General features: G+C 36.7%; 1 protein-coding gene across 1 annotated transcript; it reads left to right on the top strand.

Moving 5' to 3' along the window:
- The first annotated feature begins 241 nt into the window (after window positions 1-241).
- Window positions 242-20,280, top strand: LOC133537880 (nuclear receptor-binding protein-like). The gene is made up of 18 exons (XM_061879001.1): window positions 242-440; window positions 686-1,056; window positions 4,503-4,625; window positions 4,752-4,853; window positions 5,708-5,797; window positions 6,593-6,633; window positions 6,720-6,814; window positions 6,948-7,031; window positions 8,365-8,423; window positions 8,508-8,606; window positions 8,744-8,876; window positions 9,036-9,126; window positions 9,344-9,394; window positions 12,686-12,821; window positions 12,911-12,964; window positions 13,053-13,116; window positions 16,945-17,000; window positions 19,339-20,280. Exons 2-18 carry the CDS (start codon window positions 826-828, stop codon window positions 19,396-19,398), a joined length of 1,569 nt encoding a protein of 522 aa, XP_061734985.1. The 5' UTR covers window positions 242-440; window positions 686-825; the 3' UTR covers window positions 19,399-20,280.
- The last annotated feature ends 79 nt before the right edge of the window (window positions 20,281-20,359 follow it).

The raw sequence follows: 20,359 nt of genomic DNA, 5'->3' as shown, positions 1-20,359 counted from the left end.
TCTCCGTTTATTTTGTATGGATTATTTTTATTTGTGATTTTTTGTGTGTGTGTGTGGGTCTGCAAAGCCCTGCAATTAAAACAACACCACTACGTTATATAACCACTTTATATTAAATATTGATTTATTTATAATATTTTATTTGTTTTTAAAAGTCAAACTTTATGTGAAACTGTGATTTTCTACGCTGGTCGAGCCCAGTGACGTCACGGCTGCGTCGTCTTTGCGCAAACAGGCGCTCCTAAGTGCTGGCGGCCCCTCCCACTTTCTGCCTGCCTCCTGCCTGCCACAGAAGACTCGAAAAGCCACCAACAACCTATTTCATGACGAAGTAGTTGCTTCAATGTCTCTTTTTTCTTGCTTTTACTGCCCTTTCGTCGCCTTTCCCGTCAACATGTAACCCGGGACTGCTTCATGTGGCGTCGACTCTTGGCTACACGGTAACTTGTTTGTGTGTGGGGCTAGCTAGCTAACTGTTTATTTACCTTTTAATTAGCTTGTTAGCCGAGAAAGTTAGCGGGCAAATGTGAAACAACGTCCTTATGTTTAAGCCAGAGTGTTAACAAAAAGCCAGACAACCAATAGTTTGTGTTGTATTCAAGCAAAAACTTAAAACATTTTATTCTAAAAAGTAGTTTAAGAATCATGTGTCTGTGTCTTCACTAACCTCGCTGTGTGTTTACAGCCTCCACAACCTCCAGTATAATAAAGACAGCCCTTCTGAGAAGATGGACGCGTGAGCTGCTCAAAGACACAGAAACCCAGAAAGAGGCCTCTGGTCACTCGCTCAGCTGAGAGGAGACAGTGCCACTTTAACAAGTTGACATGATTGCCGAGGCAGAAGGGAAAGGACCTCCAGCTGCGGAGTCCACAGCAGCACACATGTCTTCTTGTAACACCCAGCAGGTACAAAGTGGGGCGTCTGTGTCGTCCCCGCCTGGGGCCCCCTCGCAGCCCCATGTCTCCACCACCACTGAGGAGGACGACGAAAGTGAAGATGAGTCGGACATCCTGGAAGAGAGTCCGTGTGGACGTTGGCAGAAGCGCAGAGAGGAGGTAAGATGTGTTTGTGTAACTATTCTGCTCCTAAACCGCTCCACAGACATGGGTCAAAATTGTTGCACAATACTGTGGTCCGTGTTACTAAGTTGTTTGACAAATACAACACATACTCGTTGTGGCTTGTGCATCCTTTTGAGACACTCGTGATTTAGGGCTATGTAGTTAAACTTTGATTGATTGATTAATGCTCGTACTTGTACTCGACCCCAAAGTTTGATACCCAATTACTTAAAATGTCTCACTCAGCTCAATGCACTAAGCAAAGCAAAACATTTTTGTAATTGTAGGGCAGGGGCGTCCAAACCTTTTCCTCCATGACCCGCATACTGAAAATGAAAGAATTCGGGAGACCATTTAGTTATTAGTGTTAAATACTATATAGCTCATTAACATTGAATTTTCTGAGCTTGTCCAATGGCCATTACAAAACTAATTGCGGGCCAAAATGGTCTCCCAAGCTGCACTTTTGACACACCTGTTTTCGGGTGTTTAGCCACAAAGTTTGCTAAGTCATTGAACATTTGTTTAATGATCACACAACTTTGACGATATCTCTATTACATGCATGTTAGCATGTCTTATAAATAATTTGGACCATAACATATCCTAATATTTCTTTATATTTCCTCATCTAGTAACTGGGCTTGTTATGTTTGGGGCCAGTTATTGATTAGAAGACAGTATTTATGATAATATGTCATTTTTATTGCGTTTGTATTATTTTTGTCCACAAACAAGTCCACTTAATTAGAAATGATATAAAAAACTATGATAATTTGTAATGGGATAGTAAAATTCTATTACCCGCTCTCTGTCCAATCCTATTCTAACTCCAAAGCCCTAATTCCTTTTATGTCATTGATGACTCTTTTTTTCTCAGAATTTTGAATCTAAAACTAAACGGTCAGCTTTACAGATGCCACGTCTGCTCTATATGTAGTGTTTTTGGAAACGGTTTCAATGCAACAAATGGTGATGGCACCATTTCCTTAATTTTTTTCTTGAGTAGAGGAAATCAAAGGTTTATTAAGAGTTGTGGTGTTTATTTAGTATTAATCTCCAGTATAAGAGCAGAGGCCATATATATTCATGACAAAAAAACAAAAGCGAAAGATAAGTATTTTTCATCACATATTCCAAACTTAATGTGAGCATTGTGCACCACTGTGGACTATTGCCATGACAACACAGACAAACCCTCTAAAGTTTTAACACTTAAGTATTTTATAGCAACAATAAGTTTCCAGGAGCAGGTTTTCCATGCTCATATATTCTCATATATCACAACCGCGATGCTGACATCACCGTCACATCACCAGGTGAGGAAGCAAGGGAAAATTCAGGGTAACTAAAATTTTCATCAAGGTTAAAAGAGGTTAGAACAAAGTACTTGTTGTCAAAGACATCAAGGACTCGAACAAAATATTTCAAATATTATATTTATTGTAATGTTTTCCTCACATCCAATACATACTGAAAACTCAAAAAACAGTTTTTCTGGAAGAGATTTCCAAGATTGGGGGGAGTGGTCGTCAAATCAATGTTTGATTTCAAAAACTAAAAAAAGGAAAAATGACATGTCAAAGAGACACCATGTTGTCTTTACAAAACCCAACACTTCCAGTTCCTCAAGAAAACAACTCAAAAGTCGAGATAGGGGGGAAAAACTAGCACTGACTGATTTATTTGATGAATTATATTTATTTTATTTTATTCTATTAACTATTCATTGTGTCCTTAAAATTCTCCAGACAATACCCTACAATGACAATGTTTTTTTAAATTACTAATTTATTTTAAAACCTACAATTTCACATGTACATAAGTATTCACAGCTTTTGCACAAAACTTTGTTGATGCACCTTTGGCAGCAATAACAGCACCAAGTCTTTTTGAATACAATACCACAAGCCTGGCACACCTATCTTTGGGTAGTTTCGCCCATTCCTCTTTGCAGCACCTCCCAAGCTCCATCAGATTGGATGGGGAGCTTTGGTTCTCATCTAGGATGTCTCTGTAAATTTCTGAATTCATCTTAGTCTAGTCAGGGAAGTGACAAAGAACCCACTAGTCACTCTGTCAGAGCTACAGCTTTCCTCTTTGGAGAGAGGAGAACCTCCCAGAAGGACAATCCTCTCTGTAGCAATCCACCAATCAGGCCTGGATGGTATAGTGGCCAGATGGAAGCCATTTCTTAGTAAAACTTTGCCAAAATGCACGTGATAGACTCTTAAACTATGCGAAACAAAATTATTTGGTCTGATGAGACAAAGATTGAAGTATTGGCCAAAATGCCAGGCATCATGTTTGGAGTATACCATGCACCGCAGGCCAATACCATCCATACAGTGAAGTATGGTGGTGGCAGCATCATCCTTTGAGGATGTTTTTCACCGTCAGGAACTGGGAGACTTTTCAGGATCGAGGGAAAGATGAATGCAGCAATGTACAGAGAAACCTGGATTAAAACTCTTCCCAAACCCATTTGTGACTGCCCAGACCTTCCCACCTTCAAAAGCCTTCTCAAAACACACCTCTTCAAATCTGCTTTTAACCTGTGATTGGTGTTCTGTGTCCTGTAATGTCCTGTCTTGTAATTGTCCTGTATTATTATGTATTTATCTTTCCTGTATTTTACATTATCACTTTAAACTTTTTTATACTTAAAAACATGTTTATCCTGTAAAGCGTCTTTGAGTGCTCAGAAAAGCGCTATTCCAAATACAATTTATTATCATTATTATTATTATTATGAAAACCAACACGTCCCATCCAACCTGATGGAGATTGAGAGGTGCTGCAAAAGAAATGGGCAAAACTGCCCAAACACAGTTGTGCCAAGCTTGTGGAATCGTATTCAAAACAGTTAAGACTGTAATTGCTGCCTAAGGTGCATCAACAACGTTTTGAGCATATTCTGTGAGTAATTATGTACATGTGATTTTTTTACATTTTAATACATTTTCAAAAAATAATTGTAAAACATTTCATATTGCCATTATCTGTATAATTTTGAGGACACAAATGAATTTTTTCCATTTTGTAATGTAGTTAAAAAGTAACACATTTTTACAACACATTCCTCTCTTTGGAACATTACATTAACTTAAACAAAACATGTAAACAGTGATAGTGTGAATTAATTTATAGTAAAATACATTAATAAGGAGTAGGACTAAATACTAATTTTCAGTCGGATATGTTGAATTGTGCAAATGTAACCACATGATGTTTCTCATTGTAACTTGTTAATAAACATGTAAAAAAATCATAACCATAGTCAGGGAGAAATCAGTACATAATGTTACATTCTGTAACATAATTACTGAAGTTAGTCGCGCTACAGTCAGCTGGAACAGGAAGCATTTGTAATCCACAACGTCTGTTCTTTTATTTGGTCATTATTGTCCTTCCATACACTTATAATTTGTTTGCTGTAGGTGAATCAACGTAATGTGCCTGGGATAGACACCGCCTACTTGGCCATGGATACTGAGGAAGGGGTAGAAGTAGTGTGGAATGAAGTAATGTTCTCAGAGAGGAAGAACTTCAAACTTTTGGAGGTGAGGCCTTGTATCACCAAAAGCAAAATTCATATCAGAGAATCAACATGCTCTCCTTCTGTAGCAAACACCGCATCACTTATGTGCATGCATCCTAATGGTTTTGTATGTACATGGCATGTTCAGGAAAAGGTGAAAGCAGTATTTGACAACCTAATACATTTGGAGCATGCAAATATCGTCAAGTTCCACAAGTATTGGATTGACACCAAGGAGAACCGGGCGCGGGTGAGATGTGTATTACAATTACAATATTTTCTAAGTTGAAAGAACATACAGTGGTACCTCAACTTATGAGCTTAATAGGTTCTTTAATGTAACTTTTAGCTCAAAGCACTTGAGTCTCAAATCAAAGTTGCTCACTGAAATGAATTGAAATCAATTTAATCAGTGCTTGGCCCCCTAAAACGGCACACATCTACCATGTAGATGGATGTACATGCCCTTTAAAAAAAACAAAAAAATGTTTAGATAATATGTATTGTTTGAACAACAATACAATATAATGTAATACAAACAAAGTAATTTTGTGAAGTAAATGTAATAGTTATGTATGGACATTTACTTTGGAGAGTGGAGTTCTATGGTATCTTCCTCCAGCTGCTTCTTCGTCAGACACACCATCAGTACCTTCTACAAATTTTCATGGGTGATCTGCCGTTTAAACATTTTATTTTAATGTCTTTAGCTGGTGTTAAACTCATTCTTTGTCAGTATGGAGCAGACTAGCATGATACGCTCTAATTGCTTCAAGTTTTGGATAATTCTTTAAGTAATTAATATCATCCGCTTCTTAGCATTGGCCTTTATACTCTCTTTCTTCATTTCCCATGGTTGGAAAACAACGTTTTGTTGTTTTCTAACCAGAAGCTAATGCTAGCATGTAAGACCTGGTGTTTTGAGTTTAATTTCACGGGGATCACAGTGATATCTGGATATTTGTAACTCAAAATTTTGCTTGCAACTTAAAGCAAAACAATTAGCCAAGAAGACAGCTCTTATCTAAAAAAACTTTTAAGTTGAGGTAGCACTGTACTTGTGGGGGTGTTGTTTTTCCTAATTTTCTTCCTCTTCTTCCTCAGGTGATTTTTATCACTGAGTACATGTCATCAGGAAGTTTGAAGCAGTTCCTGAAAAAGACCAAAAAGAATCACAAGGCCATGAATGAAAAAGTAATAGCTGTCTGTAATTAGCTTGAAAAGCCAAAGCATGTACATAACATTGTTGGAGATTAAGGATTGTGTGTTGAACTTTTGGTAAAGGCCAAAAGTATCATAAATGTTTGCAGTACACACTTCTGGTGCACCCCATGCATCCAGGAATAAAAACCGGTTTGTATGCAGGAACACTCTGCTGCATACGGTGTTATCTCAGGGAGCTCAGTACAAGTATAGACGTATTTTTTTGAAGCCAATAAGTGCTTTAAAGGCTGACTCTCAATGTAATTATTTTCTTTTCAAACACAATTTAAAGAGGCTGTTTCGAACTTGCTCATAGTTACATTTTTTGAAGCAAGAAATATAACTACACCATTGGCTATCTTATGTAGCACACTTTTTTTTACAGTTGTCTATATTTTTCAAGATTATGTAATAACAATTTTTACTGGTCCGGATAAAAGGATTGGTGTTTACGGCAGTCACTCACTCTGTCTTGTCCAAACATTAGCTTACACCCAAAACTAATGCATGCGTACATAGTTACATCATTACGTCCTAGAAGCCATAAGAGCGCAGGATATAACACTTAAAATACATTGGAAAGTTATCGCCCTCGAGGTATCTGTGCTTGTGTTGCAAATGGCCCGTCTAATAATAATGCAGCTAAAAACCATCATCTATTTTAAATAGTATTAACATTAGACATGTGTGCTGCATTGCTAGTGTTTAGGCACAGTTGATGCAAGGTGTTGTAATTTCCTTTCAGAACCACCTTTTTTTTTTTTATAAAGAGTGTTCCTTTTCTAGGCTTGGAAGAGATGGTGCACACAGATCCTGTCGGCTCTCAGGTTCGTTTCATGCTTATCCGTTATCAATGTCGCATGCATGCAAATAATGTTCGTTGTTGTTGTTGTTTTGTTTCTCTATCGTGCAGTTATCTGCACTCCTGTAACCCGCCCATCATCCATGGCAACCTGACCTGTGACACCATTTTCATCCAGCACAATGGCCTCATTAAGATAGGATCAGGTGAAGAAACCACCATCCTTTCTTGATGTGTGTGTTTGTGTACAAATTACTGAACACCAAACACAACACGAGCCACTATTTTACAATTGTACACATTTGACTTTTAGATTTTCTTTCTCCATTTGGTCTGCAGTGGCTCCAGATACTATCAACAACCATGTGAAAACTTGCCATGAAGAACAGAAGAACCTCCATTTCTTTGCACCAGAGTACGGAGGTAGAGAGCAATTTACAGTATTTATACCTTTTTGTAGTAATGCGGTAATATACAGGCTTTATTTAGCAGTATTATTTTACAATATATTCACAGTTGCAATGTATTTTTACCTGCTTGGATTTTTAATCCTACTGGATTAAATGAAGTTAGTCAGCACATATTACTCCCCTCACTGTGACTAAGGTTTCTGTCTAAATCCCACCTTTCTGTGTTTCCAATGACTGGCTTTCAGTTACTGTTTATGTATTATTGGAAATAGCTGTCATTAATGATAATTTCTTTACTGATTGGGTGCGATGAATGCTGAGCCTTGTTAATTATTTTACCTAAAGTGTTTTTTTTTATTTATCCGGTGAAATGTTAAAAAGAGATGCTTAAGATTATTTTGGAAAACAATGTATCTACTGTAAGTAGAAAATTACAAATCATATAATTTCTATTTAAATGTATATAAAAAACAATACTTTGAGAATTTTGAGAAAGTGCAATAGGTCAATGGAAAATCCAACCATAAGGATTATTTTCCTTGTTAATCAGTTGTCCTGTCAAAAGCCATCAGTGGATAAAGTCATATTTTAGATGCTGCTGTTATTTGGTGTAAAACTAACGCAAAGAGAGTGTAACACAGTTCAGACACAGTAATATGGTAATGTAATATGTAGTTCCAATTAAATTAAAATGACAAGATTTAGTCAAATTATCCAACACAGATAGAACTAGTCATAGTGAATAGGAAAATCCAGTGACGTACAATACAAAATAATATTTGTGCTCATACATGATTATTTTTCTAAGTAAAAAATTCTTACACTTTCACATTTTAGGCCTTCAAGGTAAGGCAGCTGCAGCGGCAGGCCAAGCATCTGAATGCACAGTCTTTCAAAAACTAGGTTGCGTGGTGTATGCCTTTTTGTTTCTGAGCATGTTGCCAATATCATGTTTGTTGAAAAGTGTTTTATAAACATGAGGGGAATAAGCGGTAGAAAATGGATGGATGGATGGATGGGTTTGCTAGCCTATTTAAAGTTTTAATGTAAGTGTGCAGCATCACTATTTTTGCTGATCAAACATTAAACTGCAAAAAAGGTTAAAGGTGAGCCATGCCGTACTCAGGTGTGTAAATCGGACTCCAAAGGGGTCCGTACCTCACCAGTCATGAACTTCACTGCTAGTTTATTGGACTACTATACAGCCACACATACTTCTTGTACCGCCTTCCACCCACAGGGGTTGCTACAGAGATGTTTTCAGTTAACTTGTACTATGCTGCTAATCTACTGGATAAGGATGGAATTTGCCTCCCTCATTCTTATTCTTTGTTGTTTTTTTGCAGCTGTCGCTGACGTCACCACAGCTGTTGACATCTACTCGTTTGGCATGTGTGCCCTCGAGGTGAGAAGTAACCCACAACATAATAAGGAATGAGTTGTTTATAATTCCAAAACAATATGTTAAGACAGACAGTGTGTGTTGCAGATGGCTCTTTTGGAAATCCATGGAAATGGGGAGTCTTCGTATGTTTCTGAAGAGGCCGTCATCACTGCAATACAGCTGCTAGAGGATCCGCTGCAGAGGGTAAACCCAAAGAAAACAAGACTCAAACAAATGCTAACTCTTTAAAAAAAACAGACTGACGGTTTGAAACTCTAAAAAATTGCAAGTCAAAAATATTGTTTGGCTTTGTGTGTGTGCATGTGTGCGTGTGTTTTTAGGAGCTAATACAGACATGCCTGGAGTGTGACCCATGTACGAGGCCCACTGCCCGAGAGCTGCTTTTTAACCAAGCTCTGTTTGAAGTGCCACTACTGAAGCTACTGGCTGCTCACTGTATTGTCAGCCATCAATGTAAGGGTCTCACAAACACTAACAATAAAACTTCATAAAAGCTGTATTAACTGTGCAGGCAATGTGAAAGTAACATTTCAACATCATCAAATGTACAACCACTGTTCACATGCAGACTGATATTTGAAGATTGTTTTTTGATTGTTGGAAATTGTCCAGACATGATCCCTGAAAACGCCCTGGAAGAGATCACCAAAAACTTGGACCCCAACTTAGTCATAGCAGACAGGAAAGATGATGTCCAGCTCAAGTACGTAATCCCTCCATCTCTGTCATTGTCTTTTGATGTTTTTTTCTTAATATGCGAATGGAAATTATATTTCTTACAATGTATTTCCCTTTTTTGTTGTTTTAATATCTGTAGGCTCCATCTCTGTCATTGTCTTTTGATGTTTTTTTTTAATATGCGAATGGAAATTATATTTCTTATAATGTCTTTCCCTTTTTTGTTGTTTTAATATCTGTAGGCTCTCACAATTTCCAGCCTTGGAGCTTGATAAGTTCCTGGAAGATGTACGGTATGTCATTTTTTGATTAAAAAGAGGCACATCTCAACAAATCTAAATATTTTTGAAAGACAATCATATTCAGTAGTGAAGTTAAAAAATGGAAACTCTTAAATTCTATAGATTACTACACTCTATGGTTGTCTTGAAACCAATACTTTGGGGACCACAAAAATGCCATTGGCTGCATTTTAACAGAAAATCTTACGATACATTAAACATACATTTCGTATTGCACTCAAAGGATAATTTTAGAAGGTTTGAATTAAAATTAGAAGGCATTAAACACACTGCATTTTGCTTATTGCACTCAAAGAACATTTTACAATTTTCCATATTACATATAGTCTAGGATTAGGTTAGAATAGAATACGTTTTTTTTGACATTGTATTTAGTGCTACATGATTTTTTTTTGCCACTCTTGGTCTGTGCTTTAAGACTAATACAATCATTAAAAAATACTCACAACAATACCCTGGCTATAAGACATGAAGCAGGTAAAACACACACAGTTAACGACAATACACAAATTGTTGGAATTTGTTACAAAATTCCGTCATTTCACTCGCATTCGTTTACGCTGCATCAGCGGTTTGGACTGCGCTAATAATTGGCGACAAGCTAAGCAGCTGTGTGTGCGTATATCTGCACAGCAGGGGAGCTAGTTAACTACAGTATTACTTGTTGCTCTTTAAACTCCTTGTGCATTTCAGAATGTTTGTTATTTAAAGGTGGAAATACTAATTGCTGCCTGAATTGCCAGCTGAAACTGAACTGAACCTTTGGCGAGGCATGTTTTAAAGCAGAGCTTACAGCACTTCTGTGTTTGAAGCATAACCAAATTGTGGAGCCGTGCCAGCAACTTGAGGGTTACAGGTTCGATCCCCGCTTCCACCATCCTAGTCACTGCCGTTGTGTCCTTGGGCAAGATACTTTACCCACATGCACCCAGGGCCACCAACAGTGGTTAAAATATAACTTAGATGATGGGTTTCGCATCTTGAGTCACTACAGAAAAGCTCTATATAAATATAATTCACTTCACTTTATCGTTTGTTTTGAGGCCAAAATACCTCCATATTCCGCTTTGCGCACCCATTCATTAACTCATAGAAATACTGGGTTTTTTTCGCCTTTTTTCCTCTTCACACTGTTTCTGCTTGTATGCACTTTGTGTGCGCGTGCTAACACATTTTACATGCACCTCGGCTTAACAACATCACCGCGACAGGGCAGCATGCGAATGGAAAACCAGTACCGGTATTTTTCAAAGGCAGTATAGTATCGTTTTCAATTCATTAGTATCACGGTACTTTATTTGTACTGGTATACCATACAAGCCTACTACACACAGAGTGAAATATTTTCAGAAAATATTTCTTAATCATTTTGATGGTTATAGTTTACAGCTAGAAAAAAAATGTTTAAATCATTAAAATTAGAACCATTTTTAATTAGTTCAATCATGTAAACTAGTAGTTCACACTTTAATCCAAAAAATATAACAACAAAAAATCCTGGGTCTTTATTTGGTTACTTAGTCCTAATTAAACTTCTGACACAATATCAAATACATTTTAAAATTCAAATTGAGGGGTGTCTATATTGTTACATTTTGCTCACAAAATATGTAATTGTCCAATTTTTCCACATGAGGGCAGCAATGACCTGGTCTGTACTTTCCTTTTCTTTTCTTTTTTATTTCGCAACTGCGTTTTTAGTATGTACTGTCATTCAATTGTATTTCAATTCTATATTGGTTTTCTTCTTCAACATTAATGTATTAATTTATATATTGTATGTATTGCTGTTCATCTGCCATTCATCACTACTAGTTTGCCTTATTATTCCTTATTCAGTATCTGTTATATTATGAACATTTACATTTAAAACACTTCCCCTGGTCTACATCATCCATCCATCTATTTTCTACATCAGTGATTCTGAAACTTTTTTTAACCAAATGCCACTTCAAAAACACTTGGCTCTCCAACTACTACCATAATGACCAACAATAAATTACAGAACCGTAGTAGGCCTAAATATTCATTAAAAACAAAGCAGAGGTTTATTTAGCAAGCATATCTGATATTTTTGGCCACTGTAACATTACAAAGTTTGAACACTAACACTATGTTTGATTATTTAATTGATCAATTGGCTTACCACTAGATGAAGCCCGCGCACCACTAGTGGTACGCATACTACAGTTTGAGAATCACTGATCTACAAAACAAGTAATGGTAGTTCTTTGGCCAAAATTGGGCAAATTTTTCTCTGCGGACCATCTTCACGCTGCTTTCTGACTTTCTCTTAAGAATGCGCCATTTTGATGGCATTCTTTTTTACGTGATGAAACCCCCTCCAGGCCAAGCCGCCTTTGACTGTGTCTTCTCCCTGTCAGCCATGTTGTAGTTTTTAGAGCTTCCATATCAAGTTTACTAAAAGATATGTTCGAACTATACACTACTTTTTATTAGAAAAGGGACAGCGTGGCGAAGTTGGGAGAATGGCCGTGCCAGCAATCTGAGGGTTACTGGTTCAATTCAATCCCCACCTTCTACCAGCCTAGTCACGTCCGTTGTGTCCTTGAGCAAGACACTTCACCCTTGCTCTTGATGTGTCCTGGTTAGCGCCTTCTATGGCAGCTCCCGCCATCAGTGTGTGAATGTGTGTATGAATGGGTGAATTTGGAAATAGTGCCAATGCGCTTTGCGTTCCTTAAAAAGGTAGAAAAGCGCTATACAAGTAAAACCCATTTACCATTTAGAAATGGTAGCATCATGATTTAAGCATGCATGTGCATGAACAAGTCAGTCTGACCCACATGAAGGGAATAGAGAATAATAAGAAAGTTATTGACTTCAACTTTGGACTGAGTTAAAATAGCGGACTCGACTTTTCAGGTAAACCTCTACCATATTTGGATATATCTGCCCCTGTAACTAAGACAAAAATAAATCACAATTGACTAAAATTCCAAACCGTTCATTTGGAGCAAGTGTGGAAGAATGCAAGATTGTTTTAGAGTATAAGTATCTCTTTCATGCCTCCATTGTTTGATTAAAAAATTTAGTGGCGAATGGGGATCACAAAAACAGGTACCAACAGGTAAGAAAAGTTAGTTTTGCATTATAAAACCCCTTTTAAATTATGTTTAGTGGATCAGGGACATTTTATGATTTTTGTTTTAATTGCTTTATTGTGGGATGAACATATAAAGACTTCTTCTATCTTAATCCATAGCAACTATTGGCTATGTTTTTCCTCATCTTTCCTTTGTCTCCCCATCTGTCAATTAGAAACGGTATTTATCCCATGACGGCATTCGGGCTTCCCTCTCCAAAGCAGCTCCAACAGGAGAATGTTCAATCCCCAGTTGTCATTCCTTTGGTCAAGTCCCCCACACCTGAGCCTGCAGAATTGGAGACACGGCGGGTGTGTATGATATAGTTCTACATTATACATAAATACATACACACAATATACATAAAGAATATTCAGCTACCCATTTGTCTTTCCTGTAGGTCATCCAGATGCAGTGTAATGTTGACCACCTTGAGGAGGGAGACAAATATCATGTAAGTCCACATACACCATTTGATCTGTAGTTTACTTCGATGTCGTTGACCAGCCAGTTATTAAATGTGTGTGCTTGTCTTTGTTTAGCTGACATTGCTGCTGAAGCTGGAGGATAAGCTAAACCGACATCTAAGCTGTGACATGTTACCTTGTAAGCTCAACTTTTCTATGTCACCCATTTCAACATATGAAAATTAAAAATACAACATTTTGTGTAAAGATAATGGTGGTAAGGAATTTTAAATATAACTTATATTAGTGGGCCAAAGTATTATACAGGTGTTCATGGTTCTAATAATAATAATGGATTAGATGTATATAGCGTTTTTTTTTCTATTGACTTAAAGGGCATGACACTGAAAACCCATTATTCTTTCACTCAAACATTAACGAGTTCCGTTTCTAAGACTGATGTACGTTGAGTTTTAGTCCAGGTCGGAACTTAAAGTGAACTATACCTAATGCTACAGAGGGTTGGTCTTGAACTGGATAAGAAGCTACTTAACCAACAGAAAGCAATACGTAAAGCTAAACAAAGACATGTTTATAGCGCTAAATATATCTCAAGCCGTACCCCAGGCATAATATTGGGACCAAAACTGTTCAATTTCTATATAAACTACAATTGTAAAGTTACAAAGGACTTATTATTTGCAGATGACAGAACAGTGTTTTGTTAACGAGCGAACCCACTGAAACTAACACAAATAATACTTGAAGAATTGAACAAATTAAAGAGATGGTTTGACAGTTCAGACTATTTTCGAATCTCAGTAAAACTAAAGTAATGCTAAACATTAACAGCCAGAAGACAAAGTCAAACACAAATACAAATAGACAGAGTAGACCCTAAAATAGTATGAGAAACCAGATTTTGGGTGTCAGAATAGATAATAAATGAAAATCGAAACCTCATATAAAAAATATACAATAAATGTGTCAATAATCAAAAAGCTAAATATTTTTCGGGACCAAAAATCACTCCATATTCTCTACTACTCATGAGTGTTACCATATACGAGTTATCGTGTAAAAATATGGGAAAATAACTATAAAAGTAAACTTCATTCACTAAACGTGTCACAAAAAAGGTCAGTTAGAATATTACATTATGTTGGATATAGAGAACACTCAGACCGTTTATTTTTTTTGTGTAAAATATTAAAATTAAATGATATGGTGCATTTGCAATCAGCTACAATTATGAACAAAGCAAATTATAACTTGCTACCCAAAAATGTATAACAATTCTTTTCAACAAAAATAGAGAAATATAACCTTAGGGTAAAATCAAATTTTCTTCCTACTACTTTTTGAACATGTGATGTCATTTTGTAACTGTATGCATGTTCAAAATAAACTCAAACCCTAAACTATACATTGAATAATTTCCCTTGTGGATCATTAAAACAATTACCCCTTGTGGATCATTAAAGTTTGTCTAAGTCTATAAAGCTACACCTAAGTCGGACTGTACACTGAAGGACACAGAAAATCCCCCATTTATACCCTTGCTTCCCTTGCAGACTGGAAGGGGCATTGCAAGGGAGGGACTGGCTAATTCAAGTCTTAAAAATAATGAAATGACTACGCTGCTGAGATATCATTGTCCATTTCATTGTGATGTTTGTTTCTGGTCTTGTCAACCTTGTCTGGACAGAAGGGTGACACGGCAGTGTAGCTGGAGCAAAAGAGATGTGGAAGACGCTTTACTGAACCAAAAGTTGCTTTATTACAAGCGAGTGTCAATATACAGGACTGCTGTTCCTGGAGGAGGTTAGATCAAAAATGAGGCACTCCTAACTTAAGCCGCTTTTATATTCCTACCTCCTGTCCGTGTGTGTGAGTGTGTGCTGGGTCAGGAGAGCGCATACTGACCAAAAAGGGGATGTTTGTGTGTAAGTGACTGAATAACAGATGCCAGTCGTTACTAAGAGTTTGACATTAAGCTAAACATGTAGTCTCTTTTCACGGATAGGGCCATCACCTTTGCATACTGAGCTCCTATTTTATCGCCTTTTCTTTTGTGAGAACTAATCCAATCCACACACAAATGTCAATACGAAAGGGCCCTATGTTGTTATGTACCAAAACGTATATACCTACCATTTAAACTGGTGTTTTGCTTTCTCCAAGATGAATATAAACATTCACCATTTGCAAAATATAATATTAGTTAATTGATTCACTTCAATAAAAGCAGATATTTTTAGCTACATGGAGCGGGCATGCGGCCAATATTGATTGGCGTGTCGCCACTTTATGAAAATCCAACAATGTTTAATTACACCTGACTTATTACTTTCACTTTCCTTCAACTCGTTTTTTTTTTTTTTTTGGTCCAGTTACTTGGGCACGTTTTCCTTTTACTCTGACACACTGACATCAGAAGAGTTGGCCTCACACTTAGGAGACATAATTATGGGGACAAAGTTAACTTGTCTTGTGGGCAGGGGTATAGTTATATATTTATTTTTGATTATTAATTTTGTATGGAACCCGGGGACCGCCTGTAATTGCTAGTTGTGATGATGGATAGCTTTGACAGCCTGAAATAACAGCATTGCTAATTCAATTATGCTTCCCCAGCCTTAATATTCAGGATCTCTCCATATGTGTGCTGTGAGGCATGTGTGAAAGTGAGCGTGGGATGCCTGACGGAGCGTGTAACTATTTTTAGCAGAGACAGCCTCATAAAAACATTGCTCTTTACTTTTCAACACATTGTATGCTGGAATGATACTTTCTTGTCTTCACCCAAGTCTTTCTAATGCTTTAAAAGCCCAAATTGAGCACATCTGTTTCTAACATGTTTAGTAGAAGCAAGGATTCCCCTTTTGGACACCATGTGGAATGGAAATGAGAGAATTAATGTACAACCTGGCAGTGTCAACGGTCAGAATAATAAGTGCAGTGAGATGTATTGTGTAATTTTATATACACCCACACTCCCCCACATGAGTGGGACACGTTGAAGGTGTGTGGTGCATTCGGCCAGCTGACAGCTGTCGCTTCTTGTGTCAAAATCTGTCCTTCTATTGACAGCTTGCGGTTTCTTTGGTGTCAATGCCAAATTTGGACACTTAATTTGTTCTTGTTCATTTCTCACATTGCACATACTTGCAGTGCAATGAACTCCACACCGTTTTTAATAACCAACGCATTCCTCCTTAACAATGTCAGCGGGCAACAAGCTAAATAAATATGTAAATGTAATTTCAACAGTGCCTTTGCGAAATCTTTCATCGTGAAGGCCATACATCCATCAATTTTTTTGTTATGTTTATCTTTTCCCAAAGCTTTTTGAAAATCCTCGAAATACTCATAAAAGTGCTGTCAATGTTTAAGTTATCAAAATTAATGTTACATTTTTGAGGTTTGGGAAACACTAAGTGCCCCGAACATAGTTGACTGATGTATTTGAATAAAAAATGTTTTATATGATTTGATTAGTATTTTTTTGTCATAATAAGTAATATGTATTACTGATTAATCCCTGGTGATGTAATGGTATACGCTTCTGCCTTTCCTGGTAGCATGGTCCGATTCAGGAGGAGCATATGACATAAAATGCCTTCATTGCAATTGGCTTGTTATGGCGACCTCTACCATAGGAAAAAAATATGCAAATAATGACCAAAAAAACGAGTGCAGCTGGGATAGGCTCCAGACCCCCTCCCCCATACATGGATCTGTAAATAAATAGGTAATCCTTAAACTGCTTCTCGTTCTCTGAAAATTTGAAAAGTTCTAAAAAAAAAAGGAATTAAATGTTTGTTTTAATATCATTACATTTAAGTCACATTTAAATAGGCATTAATGTTGACATTTTGTCAAGTGTTAAGTAAGTGTTCAAAAATGCGATATTGGGATTTCTGGTATCACTAAAGATTACATTTGATATGTATTCTGTTTTAAGTCAGCACCTGTGTATGCTTACACTAGGATTGTGAATGTGAAGTTAATTTTTGTGTTGCAGATGAAAATCTTCAAGAGTTAGCTGAAGAGTTGGTGCAACTGGGCTTCATCAGTGAGGTGCGTTGTCTGTCTGTCTGTCTGTCTGTCTGTGTGTGTGTGTGTGTGTGTGTGCGCGCGCGTGTTCGTGTGTGTGTGCGTGTATATGGTGATACTGTCAGTAAGTATGACTCTTCACTCTCCTGTATGCCTTCGAGCACATTCACACGTTCCCTTTGTACTCCCACTCACTCAACATCCACTCACACTAATGTATCGGCTTTGCAGCTCACTGTGGGCGAGAGTGGATCAACTACCTGTTTCCATAAAGCAGTGCAGTTAGGTTTGCTTATATTCTGTTGAATTTTCAGTGTCAAAATACTTATTTTTTTGCCTTCACACAGAGTAAAGTTAAGTTAATGTTATGTAATGTTAGATGTGAAATGGAAAAGACGCGTTATGCACCTTTTCTTAAAGCAGCTTTAATCCACAACCAAACACATCGCTACGGAGAGGTCCTCTATGTTGCAAGTTATTTTGAGATTTTTAGAATAAATTGGTAATATTATAAGAAAGTATACACTACTGAAAATACTGTGTTACTACATCCGCTTTATTTCCAGTCAAATGTAACTTAATAATTTGGCGTCGCGGCCTGACTGAACAATGAAATGGAATGCACTGTATTTGGTTGTCATGACACACGGAGCCTTTGTGGTGACAGATCAGAATGTCAAGATGCGTCCTCTAAGGACATCATGCTCTGAATCACAAAAAATCATGCAACATCTTCATATTATCATCTTCTTCTTCACCCCACCAGAAGTGTTTGATAGTCTAATAACATTCAACATGTTAACATGATAGCATGACAGAATGACAGCATGATATAATTGATTATGTTAGGATAATAATATAGTATGAGAGCATGATAGCATAACACTACAATAGCATGTTAGCATGATAGCACGACAGTGTAATCATACATTATCATGATAGGAAGTTAGCATGTTAGCACGACAGTGTAATTAATTCTATATTATCACGATAGGAAAAGAGCATGATAGCACGACATGTTAGATGTGAAATGAAAAAGTCGCGTTATGCACCTTTCCTCAAAGCAGCTTTAATCAACAACAAAACACATCGCTACATGTTAGAAGTTATATTGAGATTTTTAGAATAAATTGGTATTATAAGAAAGTATACACTACTGAAAATAGCAGCTGTATTTTCAGTCAAGTGTAACTTAATAATTAGGCGTCACGGCCTGACTGAACAATGAATGGAATGTACTGTATTTGGCTGACATGACACGCTGTGTCGACACCTCATTAATATATATATAAAAAAAGGGGTGTCCAAACTTCTCCCACGGAAGACCGCATATAGATAAATTAAAGGATACATTTTGTTTATCAAATATGCTAAATCTAATGTGAATATTTACTAAACTATCTAAACAAAACATACATATATCCGCTTTATGTTATAGGTTAATAGCCAAATTAGTGTAATAGCTAATATATCTTATTAATATTTTTCTTTACAATATGCCATGGGCCAAAAAGCTCAGCTGCAGGCTGACCATGGCACTTTGTACTACCCTGGTTTAGTTGATTAAACAGACCTGACAAAAAAAAAATACATTTTTATTACATTTAAATATTAGTATTTCATTCTTTGCTAATCTTTTATTGAATTATGACTTACATTAATGCTCGAAATAATGCCACTTTATCTTCCTAAAATGAGTTTTATTGTTGTAATATTGCAACTTTTTTCTTGTGATGGTACATTTTTTAACTGTTAAAATTGACACCGTTTGTTGTAATTTGGCAGTACAACATGGTAGGAATTATTGCTGTTAAAACAAGAATTGTTTATTAATCATGCAAAATCACAGATCATAACTTGTGTGCATAGTTTAGATTACATTTAAAAAACACAAATTGAAATTTATCATCAGAATGTCATCCAATAATTAAAAAACATTTTTTTTACTCGAATGCATGTTATTTATTTGCTCAAAACTTGGTACTTATTTATTTGCTCAAAACTTGGTACCAGTTATCAAAATATCGGTCAAGGTTTATTTTGAAGTGAAATTTACCATTCAGCGTCTCCACACTCATCTTTGCACTGGCATATGCATTGATCTGATCAGTGACCATAAAGCAACCGCCAGGCTCCAGGTAACCATGCACGGTTAAGGTAAAGGAGAATTTTACGGTCAAAATAAATTATGTGATTAATCTGTGCATATACATGATTAATGCAATGTTTTTGTATTAATCACATGAGCTATTTCCAACAGCACTAGTAAAATTATAATTAAGTAATCAAGAAGAGTATTATTTCTATTTTTCAAGTGTTTTTATGTTATTTTTAAGGTTAAGTTTGTGTGTTCTCTGTGCAGATGGACCTCAACAAAATAGCCACTCTCCTTCAAGAAACCTTCAGCCAAGCTCTGACTTAACTAAATACTCCAAAAACATTTTCCCTTTAAGCACTCAACATGCTGGACTCCTCATTTTTTGTTACTGAATCTTCAATTGAATGTGACCAAACCCAGACTGTTACATCAGGGATGAAAACTTCACAAGTGCATTTAGAATACAATGTAAATAAGAACTTTTGCCATGCAGTGGGAGGATCTACACACACACCAAAAATTATCAATGAGCTCGGCTGTGCCTTTTGTATGCACGAGTTCACACTTTTGACTTGACTGTTACAGTGGACGTCTACATGATGACAGCACATTCCCAGCATGAAATGGTTTGTATGATACGGAAGCCTTTGGAACAAGAGCACAAGTTGTGTGGTGACAATCTTGCCAAGTATCTCTGTGGAAATGTTACTTTTGAGGGACTGTGAAATCAGTGGGTTATTGTTTGTTTCTCCACTTTAAAATCTCTTATTTCAGTTCAACTGCTTTTAACTAAAAATAAGTGTGCCTTTCAACATCCATTAACCATCTGTACAAGTTTCATTGTTTTTATTTATGTTACCGATACTGTATACTTTCTTTGTTCTCACCATCATAGTATCTGAGCCACTTTGCAAACATCCCTTGTATTTTTGCATTCATTTCACTCTTAAGTTAGATCCAAGTGTTGCTGTGACATTGTGCCTTAGAGAGTGACAGACACACAATGTTATTATAAGTTATCTATCTCTATGTGTTATGGTGGTGTTGAAACAGGTTATTGTTTATTTTCCCTCCAAAGGCTGTATTTGGGATCTGTAATTGTCACGAATTATGTTTTTTTTTTTTTTTTTTAGAATGTGCAGCTGCTCTTTGAAATGTGTTGACAATGGACGTTAATAAAGGCGGGAAAACGGCCTTTTATTCAAATCCCGCCTGTTCTACTTTTTTTGGACAGCAGCACAATGTTCAATGCCAGAACAGTATCAAACATTCTGTATTTTCAAGG

The sequence above is a fragment of the Nerophis ophidion genome, linkage group LG02 (genome assembly GCF_033978795.1).
Source record: "Nerophis ophidion isolate RoL-2023_Sa linkage group LG02, RoL_Noph_v1.0, whole genome shotgun sequence".
Lineage (NCBI taxonomy): Eukaryota > Metazoa > Chordata > Actinopteri > Syngnathiformes > Syngnathidae > Nerophis > Nerophis ophidion.
This window is presented reverse-complemented; position numbering and strand designations above follow the sequence as displayed.